This window comes from Leopardus geoffroyi, chromosome C3 (genome assembly GCF_018350155.1).
Source record: "Leopardus geoffroyi isolate Oge1 chromosome C3, O.geoffroyi_Oge1_pat1.0, whole genome shotgun sequence".
Taxonomy (NCBI): Eukaryota; Metazoa; Chordata; class Mammalia; order Carnivora; family Felidae; genus Leopardus; species Leopardus geoffroyi.
Window position 1 is genome coordinate 89,692,074 of NC_059338.1, and position 14,679 is coordinate 89,706,752.

At 38.2% G+C, this 14,679-nt stretch overlaps 2 protein-coding genes across 5 annotated transcripts in view; one reads left to right on the plus strand and one right to left on the minus strand.

The window, feature by feature from the left end:
• Nucleotides 1-5,231, plus strand: part of SNTB1 (syntrophin beta 1) — a 237,128-nt gene extending 231,897 nt beyond the window's left edge. For all 3 annotated transcript variants that reach the window (XM_045453795.1, XM_045453796.1, XM_045453794.1), the window contains one exon: nt 2,065-5,231. In XM_045453795.1, the coding sequence (XP_045309751.1) occupies nt 2,065-2,157 (93 nt within the window). In that variant the 3' untranslated portion in view covers nt 2,158-5,231. The remainder of the gene's footprint in view (nt 1-2,064) is intronic.
• Nucleotides 5,232-12,523: 7,292 nt separating this feature from the next.
• LOC123585534 (MDM2 binding protein) overlaps nt 12,524-14,679 on the minus strand; it is an 81,423-nt gene continuing 79,267 nt past the window's right edge. The window contains exons 20-21 of one of the 2 annotated variants that reach the window (XM_045453800.1): nt 13,967-14,032; nt 12,524-13,410 (exon numbers count right to left, since the gene is read on the minus strand). In XM_045453800.1, the coding sequence (XP_045309756.1) occupies nt 13,372-13,410; nt 13,967-14,032 (105 nt within the window). In that variant the 3' untranslated portion in view covers nt 12,524-13,371. The remainder of the gene's footprint in view (nt 13,411-13,966; nt 14,033-14,679) is intronic. The other variant, XM_045453799.1, reaches the window with a different exon arrangement.

Below are 14,679 nucleotides of genomic sequence, written 5' to 3' on the forward strand. Positions count from 1 at the left end.
CTAACCTTTAAAATGGATCCACAGGATTTTATAGGATTTGTGTGTTTCAGTCAGTAGGTTCAGCCTGAAGCACCAGTTTGGAAATAAGTGACTAGAAAGTCCCTTTTGCTAAGAATACTTGTAGTTCAGTTGCTGCTCTTATCAATCACTCAACTGCATGCTTTTTCCTAAAGGGGACCGCTCCCTAGCAAAAAAAAAAAAAAAAAAAAAAAAAAAAAGTCTCTTGCTATCCTTCAAGCTATTGAAAATAGCTGATTTTTCAGCTAGCATTGCTGACCAACTGTTGCAGGCTCTGAAAATAAAAACAATCCTGAACCAAAAAAAAAAAAAAAAGGGGGGCGCCTGGGTGGCACCCCAATCAAATGATTGATTTTTCAATCAAAGCTATTTTTGCCCATGAGGAAAATCACTTAGGTCTAAATGTCAGCCTTCCTGAAGCCTGTAATTATAACCTGACTCGGGAGATTTAGGAAGGACTGAGTTTTTGCTGCCAGTCCATTCAGCTGGTGAGTGCAAGTTCACACATAGCTCCCCCAGGTCAAGTCAGCAACCCCAGGAGGCAGACACCACCCAGCCTTTCCTCTCCTTTTCCAGGGAAGGGAGCAGAGATGTGCTGTTGAGATGGAGTTGAGGGTCAAGACACCCATGTTCTGAGTCTGTAACTAACTCACCAGTTGTCTTGGGCAAGTCCTTGTATTTCTTTGGATCTGAGTCTCTCTGTCCATAAAATACAGTGACTAAAGTGGGTAACCGTTAAGATTACTTCCAAAAGTTGCATTCTGTCTTAGTGAAAACAGAATCCTGTGGTTACCCCCCGACTCTGGCATCAGAGAAGCCTGCATCTGAGTCCGTATGTACCCTTCCCTGTAAGATCCGTGAGCTCAGAAAGTTTTAGAACTTCTTTAAGTCTTAGTTTCCCATATAAAACATGGAGATAATAGCAATAACTACCTCATGGGATTTTGTAGGAATTACATAAGACGGTGTAGAGCTGATATTTAGCACAGTGCCTAGTTCATGTTTAGCACGGTGCCGGGTTCGTGATAAATACAACCCTAACTTCGCTAGATACTATTATACATTCCGGTTGTTGATTCCCCAGTAGTGTCATCATCAGAACAGAATTGGAAACACCTCCAGTTTTCCTGAATTAGGTCCAGTGATAAAAATTCAACCTGACTCTTATGCTCTGGTCATGGGTGGAGACACATGTAGGCACACACGGAGCAGGGGACTTAACAGACATGTGACCCACATGCTTACAATTCAAGAGCACAGGACCCTGGGACACAGCTGCTTAGCCCTAGGGCTTCTGCATTCCGAATTCTCTTTTTCTGTTATTTATTTTGAGAGAGAGACAGACAGCTCAGGGGAAAGGCAGAGAGAGAGGGAGAGAGAGAGAATCCCAAGCAGGCTCCACACTGTCAGCGCAGAGCCCCATGCAGGGCTCGAACCCATAAACCATGAGATCACGACTTGAGCCGAAACTAAGAGTCAGACAGATGTTTAACCAAGTGAGCCACCCAGTTGCCCCTGTATTCTGGATTTCACATACGGTATCTCATTTAATACTCTATTTACCCTGTAAATTAGGTAAGACTAAGAAAAATTTCAAGTGACTTGTCCCAGATTATATATCTAAAAAGTGTTAAAAGGGAAAAAAAGTGTTAAAACCAGGACTCAAATTTAATCTTCAGATGTGAAATTTAGTGCTCCTCCAAGCTGGACCGAATCCAACATAAATAATATCACTATTGTGATACCAAAAATAAATGGTTTGGACAGTCAAGAAAGGCAACATCAATATGGACGCTACTGGTATATATAAATTTCACAGAACCTATTTCGGAAAAAAAAAAAGATATATGAGATGTAAAGAATAAGTTCAAAGAGTTAGCTTTTAAATCTCACTGAGGGGGTGGGGGGGGCAAGGATTTACAGCCATAATTGATTCAGTTCCCATTTAAAAGCAGGAAGTGCTCAGATCCATTTGATGTGCAAATCGCTATTCTGTATCAAGCATTGATTGAAAATCTCTCACGCTCTCTTCTTTTTAAATTTCAGCAACTGGACCTTCACTCCTGCCCCAAGCCGATCGTGTTCATCATTCACTCCTTCCTGTCAGCGAAGATCACAAGACTGGGCTTGGTGGCCTGAGCAGGGGAATGGCTTGCCTTGGACAGAAGGAGGGCTGCTGTGGGACATCAGATCGGCTGCTCGGCGAGCGGGGAGAGGTAGCATAGCAGGTCTGCCGCGGTCAGCTTTAGATCCCCGAGTCCTCAGCTGCCCCAGACTTCTCCATCAGCTTCACCAACTACAAGGGAGTGCCCCAAGAAAATACCGCAAGGAATATCAGGAGAAAAATGGCTTTTTAGAACGGTAGAAGGGTAAAGAGGTGAGGGCGAATGGGAATACATAAGCATAGCTTTGAAATCACGACAATCAAGTACATGAACATTAGAACAGCGTGTGCAGATCTTAATCATACCAGTGTCTAGGCAACTGGTTCACCCAGGTAAGCAAGGGCTGACCAGATGAGAAATGGACACATTGACCTCCCCCACCCCCGATAACAACGATCCCTTGTTTTAGTGTGATTGCCTACTTCTAATTGAGTTGACTTTTGCTGGTAAGGAAAGAGAAGTGCTTCAAATTGGAAACCCACCTTTTACTTAAGTATGAAGCAGCTGTAATTTTTTTTCTTAATGAATTATCTTTCAGTGATGTACAATGAGTCTGAAGTATTCTCATTAGCATATGCCGAGCAGGAATTAAATAAAGCATCAGATACTGATCTGAGCTCTGAGCTGGTGGAATCTGAGCCAAAGTAGACTGTTTATAGTGCAGAGCTTTGCAGAAGAGTTGTGTGCTTGAAAGATGATTAATCTGGAGACTGCACTCACACCAAGGTGTGTTATCTTAGAGCCAAGACGGATAGCTTTACTTATAGAAAGCAAATTATGGATATTTTTTTAAAAGATTGTCATTTGAGATATATATAAACATACGTATATCTCCTATATATATAACATACATACATATATATAAAACAGCTCACATGAGATTAACTAATTATCCCCATTTCGTGGTTTTCAGTGGAAATACTGAGCAATTTATTGACCCTTGTGCCTGCCTGTGCTCGTATGCATGCATTTTCGAACCAATCATAGAGCAGCGCATGTAATTCTGGACGATGATGGGCTTTACGCATACACCCAGAGTGGTAATCAAATCTGTTGACAGCATCCGCAGCTCTTAGGAATTCCAGGGGAATAATATAATGACCTGATATTTTTCTACAAGAATATTTTCAGACAACATAGAGCATATTTCTGATTTAATGCCTTTATTTTTACCTTTCAATACAAATTCAGTAGAAAGACACCAGTATCATTTGATTTTGGAGTCCCTTTCCTCAAACCTTAAAAATTAGCTCTAGAGGTTCCGTAAGCATTTGTAACCCTTCTTCCCCCTGTAATGTACATAAAGAAATGTTCTGGATTGGACCTATGCGTTTTTGCAGAACTTTTAGCAAATACCTATGCAAAGAGCTTTTAAAAGTGAAACTGTCTTAAAGGAATGTAATTTTGCCCACCAGATGTTTATTGAGTTACAAAGCTGGTTTTAGATTTGTGTTTCCCAAAGTGTCTGTCATGTAACGCTAGTTCCAAAGGGCGTCAACAGACGTGTTTTGTTGGGGGAGAATAAGAGGTTTGTGTGTTAAAGTGTGTTAAACACCAAGGTAAGAAATGTTAAACAGATTTCATGATTGTGGGCCCCCTCAAGGGCTTTAATGTATACACTGAGATTCTTCAAGGGGGGACCCGTGTACTATTCAAACATTTCTAGAACTCCTTTCTGTCAGGGCATCTTGTTGAAACTGGTGTTTAAAAAAAACAAAATAAAACAAAACAAAACAAAAAACACTTTGGAAACAGCTTTAGGACACCGATTTTTCTTTTTTCTTTCTTCTCTTCTTTTCTTTTCTTTCTTTTTGGTTATTTTAAAATGCTGAGGAGTGAAGTCCCACCCTGAATACTACAGGAAAGCTTTGATGCATTTGTAAATTATACCAAACTCTTTCATGACATATTTTCGAAGTCACTGGAATGTTATACAAGAGAATTATACTTATGCATTGTAAATAACATTGAAATACATACATTAATGCCAATAGTTCAACAATGTAATCTAAGGTGCTCATGACTACATGAAGTATGAGTTAATTGCTCATAATTAAATTGCAAAGATCCTATTATATATTTATAGACAAATTAAAATGATAATTACAAATATTTCTTCATCACATTAAGTTTTAGACTGATTAATATCTGGGTGGGGGTCAACAAACTACATTCTCTGCATTTACAAAAACTTAATTTAAATATTTATATTTTAGAAAATATACATTTGAATAAATTTATGCATTTTCTGAATAAAAATGTGTTATTAGCAAGAAATAGACAATTTTACTAAGAGAATTGTGTATACGAATCATTTTTTTTTCCTTCACAGTTAAAGTGTATCATATCTGAGTGGCTATGATGAATCAATTTCAAGTACTCATTTTTCCTTGTTCTGAATTCAGCAAATTACAATGATTTTATACTGTAGATTTTAATCTTGTCTTGATGTGTGTTATGGATGTTGTGAAAGACACAAAGTCCTATGTCTGGATACAGTCACTGCGTCATTTTGGGGAATTTGTTTTTGTCCAATCTGCTTTGTGCTCAGTCCGTTTCTTATTTGAATCAATGAATTATTAAATTCACATTTGTCCCTTTAAGGGTAAATCAATACAAATGACTGATGTTTTAACTGTACTTACTGGGAAGCTACCCATTTTGCTGGTAGATGTGGTTAGGTGATCCCTAAGCATCCCAGGGATTTGAAGAAGGCCAACAGGAATATAGAAAGCAATCTCTTTCCTGACTTGAACTAAGTAGAAGAAAAAAATCATAAACGTCTTAAAAACATCCACGTGGAGGCGTTTAATTAATTCTATCAATTGATGGAATTAAAATGCTGAAAAATGCATTCTCCTACAATTAATGAGCAGGGCCTTTCGGGCCCTTGTTTTACAAACATTAGTCCATCTTGAGGGGAGTGGGCTGGGGTGAGGGGGTAATATTTGAATGTACCTTGAGTTAAAAAAAAATGTGCCTATGTTTATAGCACCATGGATATCATGTAAACTTTACATATGAATTAAATAAATATTCACCTCTGAATATGGTGGACTGGTTGGTGGTTTCATGATAGCCACGGACAGAATGTGAAGACACATCCCACTATTCTCTTCCTCCAAGACTCGCCTTGGAAGGTGCTAATGGGTAACGTAGATGCCACTAGAAAGTTTGGTGTGTGGGGGTTTTGTGTATAATTTCAGGATGGGTCTTCATCTGGAGCTTAGGGATCTTGGCTCTTATTTTAAACTAAAAATACATGGGATTTGACCTGTATACCAAGCTCCAAATACTCAAATCTTATGTAGTACTGCAACTTGGTTTGTTTTTAATTGCTTATAATGGCTTAGTCTATGGCTGGGAAGTCTTTTTACTATTTGAAAATTTAGTAGTATTGAGATTACATTTAAACTGTAGAATCTCACTTTTGAAGAGACTTTAGAGGTCATCAAGCACTTTATTGCCAAAAGTTTGTAATTGTAACACCACCACCTTAGTGTATCTTAGGGTATATTTGCTAGAAATATAGCAACATAGTATATACATATAAAAATGAATACACACCAATTAAATTCTTTAAAAAGTTTGTACCACCTGAAGTCATACCATATACACTACTGGTCCAAGTACTACATTTTGGGAAACACCAACCGTGCATAATATTCCACTAAACTCAGGCGACTCTTCCTGAACATCCCTTGCAGTGTTCATTCTGCCTGAAATTGGAAGTGTTCAGCTATGGGATGGGGGCTCCCGCTCTCCTGAGGCAGGTCATTCCACTGCCGGATGACTAGAGTTGTTGGAAAGTCCTTTCATTTTTAGAGCCAAAACTTAGGTCCGCCTGACTTTCAGTCATGAACCTGTTATACCCTAGAAAACACTGAAGTCCGATCTCTTTTCCACATGAATGTCCTATATATAGTAAAAAGACAAATCAAGGCTGGGGGGTTGCTAGGCAATATAAAATTATCTGAAAATGGCTAAATAGGACACTTAAATGCCTTGTTTTTATCCCTAAAGAATCAATTAGCCAAGATTAAAACTCTCCATAATAACCTAGTGGTGGAGAGTGATGGGAAAATGGGTATTTATAAGCCCATTAGTAGGTGTACATTTGGCAATAATTTGGAAGGCATTTGGCAAAATCTATAAAAATTTTAAAATACACATACCTTTTGACTTTAAGATTTATTCTAGAGATGTAAGTAGACTAACATAGAAGGATCATCTTTGCAGCATGTTTGGAACAAGAAGCTAAAAAGGTCAATGAATAAGCTAAATAAATCTTGGCACCCTGATGTATTAGAAGACTGATCTGTCTCTAAGTGCTAACGTGGACAAAATGGCTAAATGCGAGTTCTGCAAAATGTAGATAAAACCACAGATACATAGATATACAGTCCATCCTTTTTTTTTTTTTTTTTTTTAAGTGTTTCTCAGGAAGAGTGGCACCTGACAGGGCATTTTGGAAATCTGTGCTGGTGTGGTTTTGTCATCACAACGATGCGGGGGTGGGGGATGGGGGGGACACAGTATTTACTGAACAAGAACCACGGCTGGTAGACTTCCTGCCAGGTGATGACAGTCCCCACATCCAGTGGAATTGTTTTGTCCTCTGAGATGTTCATGTAGGTGAAAAACATAATTATCTGAGCCTAGACCCTGACTACATTTTACATACAAGAACACTTTTTGACTGGTTCAATATATTCTGAATTTTCTAGGTGTGCAGCTACCATGCACATGGAAGGAAGACTGTGTTTTTGTTTGGCTCAGGGTATTTTATAAAATGTTTTATAAAAACAACTCACCCTTAGCCAAGTGCGTACGTACATGGGACTAGAATCATCAACACAGAACACCTGGCTACTTGGATGTGCCTCATTCACACTGAATCTAGGCAAAAATAGTCGACTACTTTTATCTTTTAGTGGAGTTGTACCCCAGCATCTCCATATTGAAATGCATTATTATCTTACTATCATTATTGTCCTTTTCTAAAACTTCTGTACCTTACAGTTAGGGGATCTCAATCTTTTTTTTTTTTTTAAGTTTACTTATTTATTTTGAGAGAGAGAGAGAGGCAGCAGTCAAGAGTGAGAGGGAGCGTGCGTGCAAGTGGGGGAGGGGCAGAGAGAGAGGGAGACAGAGAATCCCAAGCAGGCTCCGCACTGTCAGCGCAGAGCCCAGTGCGAGGCTTGATCTCACAAACCATGAGATCATGACCTGAGCCCAAGTCAGATGCTTAGCTGACGGTGCCACCCAGGCGCCGCTAGGGGATATCAACTTTAAAAAAATCCTGGGGCGCCTGGGCGGCTCCATCGGTTAAACATCTGACTTCAACTCAGGTCATGATCTCACAGCTCATGAGGTTCAGTCCCGAGTCGGGTTCCGTGCTGATGGCTCAGAGCCTGGAGTGTGCTTCAGATTTTGGGTCTCCCTTTCTCTCTGCCCCTCCCCTGCTCACACTTGCACTCTCTCTCTCTCTCAAAAATAAATAAACATTAAAAAATTTTTTTTCTTAAACAATCCTGAGTGCATGTAGGTTATGTTACTGCGGTAGACACATCCTATTCATCAATTCAGATTCCCTCGATGCCATCATTCAGTGGCCTAGACTCTCAGCTGCTTGCTTAACACATAGGCACCACCACAGCCAAGCTAAGGAGATGCATCCTTGAGTTCCCGAGTTTTGTCATCAATTCCAGACTTGGGTGAAAAGCCACACACTGTAGGGGATAAAAACTGGTGTCCTGGGGCGCCTGGGCAGCTCAGTTACGCATCCGACTTTGGCTCATGTCATGATCTTGCAGTTCAAGAGTTTGAGCCCCGCGCCGGGCTCTGTGCTGACAGCTCAGAGGCTGGAGCCTGCTTTGGATTCTGTGTCTCTCTCTCTCTCTGCCCCTCCCCTGCTCTCACTCTGTCTCTCTCTCAAAAATAAACATTAAAACAATTAAAAACAAAAACAAAAAAACTGTGTCCTGAGCAGCCACTAATGACCTGAGCAATCCAGAACTGTACAGGATTTAAATCTTTGTGGGGCCAAACAGGAGATAGTAATAGGAAGGAGCCACGCAGAAAAAGAATCCTCTTCCTTTGTCTCGGGTACATCCCTGTGACAGGGTTTCTCCACACACCTTGTATCCTAAGACAATCCCTGTGACTGAGAAGACACCTGCTGGGGGACTGGATGTGTTTCTTTGGGCCTCATGAAGCAGTGGCCACTGAATAATGTATCACCTGCTTTGCTCTCCTGCCTTCCCCACCTCTTTTCCCTTTTCTTCTTTACTCCCACAGCCCTGGAATTGAACATTCCAAATACGGCATCAGCACCTAATCATATCATACACAAAAATTAACTCAAAATAGATCACAGACCTAAATATAAGAAATAAAACTATAAAGCAAGAGAAAAGATAACCCACAGAATGGGAGAAAATATCCGTAAGTCACGTATCTGATAAGGGGCTAGAATCCAGAATATATAAAGACCTCTTACAACTCAACAATAAAAGGACAAACAATCCAATTAAAAGTGGTCAAAGGATCTGAGTGGACAGTTCTCCAAAGATCTGTAAATGGGAAACAGGCACATGGAAAAATGCTGAACATCAGTAGTCATCTGGAAGATGCAAATCAGAACTGCAATGAGATACCACCTCATACTTCACATCACTCGTCAAGAAGGCAAATAATTACAAGTATTGGGAAGGATGTTGAGAATTTGGAACTCTACTACATTATTGGCTGGTGGAAATGCCAGAGGGTACAGCTGCTTTGGAAAACAGTTAAAACAAAAAAGTTAAAACGTGGAGTTACCATATAGTCGAGCAATTCTACTCATAAGCGTATGCCCAAGATAATGGAAAACTTATGTCTGTGCAAAAAACTTGCACACAAACGTCCACAGCAGCATTACTCATGACAGCCAAAACGTGCAACCAGCCCAAATGTACAATAATTAATGATAAACAAAACATTCGGCTATAAAAAAGAATGAAATACTGACACGTTACAACATGGGATGAACCCTGAAAACCTCATGCTAAGAAAAAGAAGCCAGACACAAAAGGCCATAAACTGTTGAGTCAACTTACACAAAATGTCCAGAAGAGGCAAATCCATAGAGACATAAAGTAGATTACTGTTTGCCAGGGGCTGGGAGGAGGGAGAATACAAAATGACTGCTTATAGATAATGGTGTTTCTGTTTGGAGTGATGGAAATGTTCTGGAATTAGGTAGTGGTGCTGACTGCACAACTTTGTGAATGTACTAAACCCACTGTATTATACACTTTACAGGGTGACTTTTATGATATGTGAATTATGTCTCAAAAATATATGTTGCGGGCGTGGTTTATCAAGTTCTCGTCTAGTCCGTTAGATGATGGTCACGCTCACCATTCTCTTCAGGACAGGTCTCTCCTCACTTTCGTGTCTGAGTCCCTGGGGGACAGCACCCTTAAGATTCTTAAAAACCCTTTTGTCTAGCTGACAGGGTCTACTTTTAAATCATTCACCCTAAATATTTCTAAGGTCTTAATAAAGGATCATATAACCACACCTTAGGTTTGATCTTTTTCCTTGGAGAATCTTTTGCCATTGGAAATAACTGGAAGTGAGAAACCATTTCACTTCTCTGACTCACGATGTCCTAAGACTTCAGTATCTCCTTGAAATGCTGGAAAACCGCACGGTTCCTTCTTTGGCTCATCAATCTTTTCCTGCATCTTACCAGATGCAGCTAAATTAACAAATGGCCTACTGACACTTTTTTTTTTTTTTAACAGTCTGCCTAGAAATAACCCAAATACCCCATGAGTGCATCAGGCACAACTCTTTTCCAGGTTCTGCAGGCAACAGTTTTGCCAAATGTACCATCTCTACATAACACAGTGAGCTGGTCGGGCCCTGTGGCTCCCTCTTTCCCTCATACAGGGGCCTTGTCATTTGTCATTTTAAAGAGGGTGAGCTTTCAGCATTTTTCCCAGGATCGGTAAATAACTCCCCAGAACAGCTGACATCTTAAGCTCAGTCCCTGTACTCTTGCCCATATACCTTTGAAGGGCCCTGTCATGCTTACCCTATATAAAGGCAGAGCACCTCCTCGGCTGGGTTCCTCCCAGGGAGCATAGCTCCAAAGTGTGTGCATCTGTACTTCAGCCATGCCACCTCTCCTTCCGTGAGTGGTAGTTTACACGAAGTGCTATTTGCCAGAAGTTCCTTGCTCGATGCCCTTGGAGGAGCAGACGCTGACCTGAAGTTTCTGGGCCTTTTAGGTCTCTCCTTTGTGCCTGCTTTTATCTTTAACCACTTTTTACTTGAGAATCCAGCCTCTGAGGTAGACAACGTGGAATGAGCTTTGGAATGCCAGTAAGGCATCTAAAAATTTAGGAACCAATTTCTTTGACCAGTTGAATTGACTGAAAGAGTTCTCCAAGTCATAGTTATTGGTTCACTTTGGAGATATAACTTCAACAAAACAAAACCTACAAAACACATGGAGTTACTGTGTTCCCTTGGCAAGGATATATCCCGTCTCCCCTCCCTCTCTCCACACAGCTTGACCTAACCCCACCACCCAGTCACCTCCCAAGGCTCACTGGCCTCATGCGGCAAACAAGGGATGCAGCAAAGGTGCAGTGTTTTTGGAAACTGTATTTGATGACTCTTTCTGGGGCAAACAAGGTTGGGTATCAGTTTCATATAGTTCAACTGAATACAACAGAGAATGTACAAATTTAATCAAGCAGATTGGATCTGGGCTTTCTCTATCAACTATCTGGGAATATGAACACAGTGGAGACTTTGATAGGACAATGGGCTCTTAGAAGGAAATCAAGACAGAGTGATTTGCCTAAGTATCTAGGTGAACACTCTAGTACCCATGTTACGCAGCATGCAACAATTCCAAGTATACGGTTTGATGAGTTTTGAGAAATGTGCAGCCAGTACACCTACCATCACAACCATGACATAGAACATTTATATTACCGCAAAGTTTCCTCGTGTCACTTTCCGGTCACTCCAACATCTGACCCCAGGAAACCATTTTTGCTTTCTGTGACTCTGTATTTCCTCTTCTAGAATTTCATATTTCTGCCATTTTCTTCTGAGCGCATTTTGAGAGTCATCCATATGTTGCTGCATATTTTTAGTTTGTTCTATTATATTGATAAGTAGTATTTCATTATATGGATATTTTATTTTATTATTATTTTTGGTGGAGGGAAGGAGGGGCAGAGAGAGAGGGAGAGAGTGAATCTTAAGCAGGCTTCATGCTCAGTGCAGAGCTGGACATGGGGCTCGATCTCACAGTTGTGAGATAATGATCTGAGCTGAAATCAAGAGTCGGATGCTCAACTGACTGAGCCACCCAGGCGCCCCATGGTTATTTTATGATTTGCTTATCCATTCACTTATTGATGGACATCTTGGTTGTTTCTAGTTTGGTGCTACTAAGCATTAAGTGGGTATGAGTATTTAGTGCAATTTTTTGCACGACACAGGCTTTTATTTACCTTGGGTAAACACGGGAATGGCTGAGTCATATGCAGAGTGTAAACTGAATTTTATAAGAAATTCAAATATTTTCCAAAATGATTATTGCATTTTCCATTCCCGACATCAGTGCAGGAGATTTCCAAATGCTCCACATAGTCACCAAGACATGGTGTCATCAGTTTTAAAGTTTTACACATTCTACTTGGTGTTTAGAGGCATCTCATTAATTTACATTCTCTTGACGAGTGAGGACACTGAACATCTTTTCATGTGTTTATTGCCATTCCTATATCTTCTTTTGTAATATCTTCTTGTAATATCTTTCATGTGTTTATTGCTATTCCTATATCTTCTTTTGTAACATTTTGTGGAATGTTGTTTCAACTCCTTGCCTATTAAAAAAAAACCCTCTAGGTTATGTCTTATTAAGCTGTAAGGGTTCTTTGGTTCTTTATATACTGTAAATAAAATGCTCACCCTCACTATTTTTAGTCACCAAAAAGGGAAACAGGGACTCTGCTGGTGGGTATGCAAACTGATTTCTCAGAAAGGCAATTTGGAAATATTACCATCAGTCTTAAGACTCACAAATTCCACTCCTAAAAAGTTATACAGAGAAAATAATCAGTGATGCATTAGGAAGATTCATTACAGTTTTATTTATAATAGGGAAAAATTGAGCCTATTATGTCTAACAATGGGGACTGGTTAAACAAATTGTGGTTCCTTGACATTACACAGTTATTAAAATTATATATATATATATATATATATATATATATATATATATACATATATATATATATATATATACATATATATATATATATATATATAATTCATGATATGTTGTTAAGTGGAAAACAGGCTATTAAATTAATACACAGACACAGATGAACACACATACACACATATACACATGTGTATGGCCCCAACTTTTAAAATATTTTAAAAATAATTACATATATATTTTAAAAATATTACCAGTGGTTACCTAGAGATAGTGGGGCAATGTTGGAATTTTTTTTACTCTGTTTTGTATTTTCTGCATTTTCCAGAGTTTCTGCCATGAGAAAAGATCTTGTTTTCTGGGAGTCTCTACTTAGTCATTTTCACTATATCTTATTTTCACAATTTCTGCCCTTTCTTCATTTCTAATCCCAAATAAACATGAATAGCTCCAACAGCGCTCGCCCCGAGGCAGGGCTAAGGGAAGACAGCTACCTGCGTAAATGTTTTTACCAATATTTTCTAAACCAGGAACTTCCCAATAAAGTATGCTGTTGGGTCACATGAGAAAAGCCACTGGCAATGTCTTACTTGAGATTCAGTCATTTTATCTGACCTAACAACAAAGACATTTACCAAGAAGAAAAGAAGTAACTTTTTCTATTTATTGAAATAAATAACCAAGAGTAAAGATTTAAAAACATATTTTAAAATATTAACCTTAAAAATTAAAATATAGTGAAACTGTAAAATAAGTATACAATTAAAAAAGCACATTAATTGAGCATCCTGAAAACTATATAAATATTGAATATTTATAAAATTATTTAGAGACAAAACATCTATTCTATGAATAAAGTTTGAAATTTGCTTCTAATTTTCAAACTAAAGAAACAAATAGGAAATAACAGCTCTGGCCAATTTATAACTGTCCAAAGAGAAAGATTCTGTGTTATTTCTGGCTTGTCTTTTCTAATACCCATTCAATCACCTAGGAGGAGAAAAAATGTGATTATTGTTTGTTTCTACTGAAAACACAAGGGATAGCAAAAGATAAAGTTCAAACAGTATCATAGAAATTTGAAATTAGAAGTAGTGCGTCAAAGTCTTAAAACACATTTTATCTTAAAAGCACATTTTATTTTCTAACTGAAGGAAAGAAAACTGAAGGTAGATTTTGAGTGCAGAGTACAGGAATTGTCCTCACTGAACACAATAAAGATTCTGCTCTATTTTTTCACCTTTTTAAAAAAACGTTTTCAAAGGGTCACTGGAAAGAAATTAAACCAAACTCTGAAAACAACTAATCAAAATGGATTAATTTTTCCAGCTCTTTGGATTTAAAAATATTTTTCTTTCTTAACATCATTTCTAGAAACTCTTTTGTTAGTAGAGCAACCTATTAAATACTCCAAAATGCTCTGTTTGCATTAGTCTATTATTAAGTATTTTAAAGAGAATTCTTACAGCATATATAACAGCATCGTAGCTACCCTAATAAAATAGCAATTTAATTGAATGTAGTTTCTTGGAAATAAGCTATTTACCTGTACAGCATTGTTGTTTGCTGTTTTCTTCATTTCTTCAAATAAACCCCTTGAAGTTTTAAGATCCTAAATATAACAAAATAGAGCATTTCATGATTTGTACATTAAATTACAGAGAACAAGTCATTATTAGTCAAATAAACTTGAGACTATCCTAAAACATTGTACAAGTATCAGTGGGACTCAGGAAATATTACAAAAAAAAAAAAAAATCAAAGTAAAAGATTATAATTAGCTCTACCCTGAAGTATCAAGATACTTTAACATCTGTAACAACAGGAAAATACATATAAATATATATAAGTGTACTATATATATATTATATATATAAATCTATGTCATTCTAACCTCATATTCGCAGCAGCACTGACCAAATCTAAGCTTCATCTTTGACTATGAGTATCCACTAATGCTTTGGTACTCAGGAAATGAATATACAGCATTTGTATTTATTTTTTAGATAAAATCTCTTTTTTCTCTTTTCGTTTATTTCATTCTACAAAAAAGAGGGAATGACTCTTTGTTGACAGGAAAGGAAACTGAAATCTCTTGACTTTAAAAAAAATTGGATTATATCAAATTAGATTACAAAGTAAAAAAAAAAAAAAAATGTATTAAAAAAAAAAAAAAAAAAGCAGTCCTCTGCTGTACCTCTAAGTTATGCTTCCCAGAAGACAGATGGCCACTTTCAGTTCTTTTAGCTGTTTCTCTTA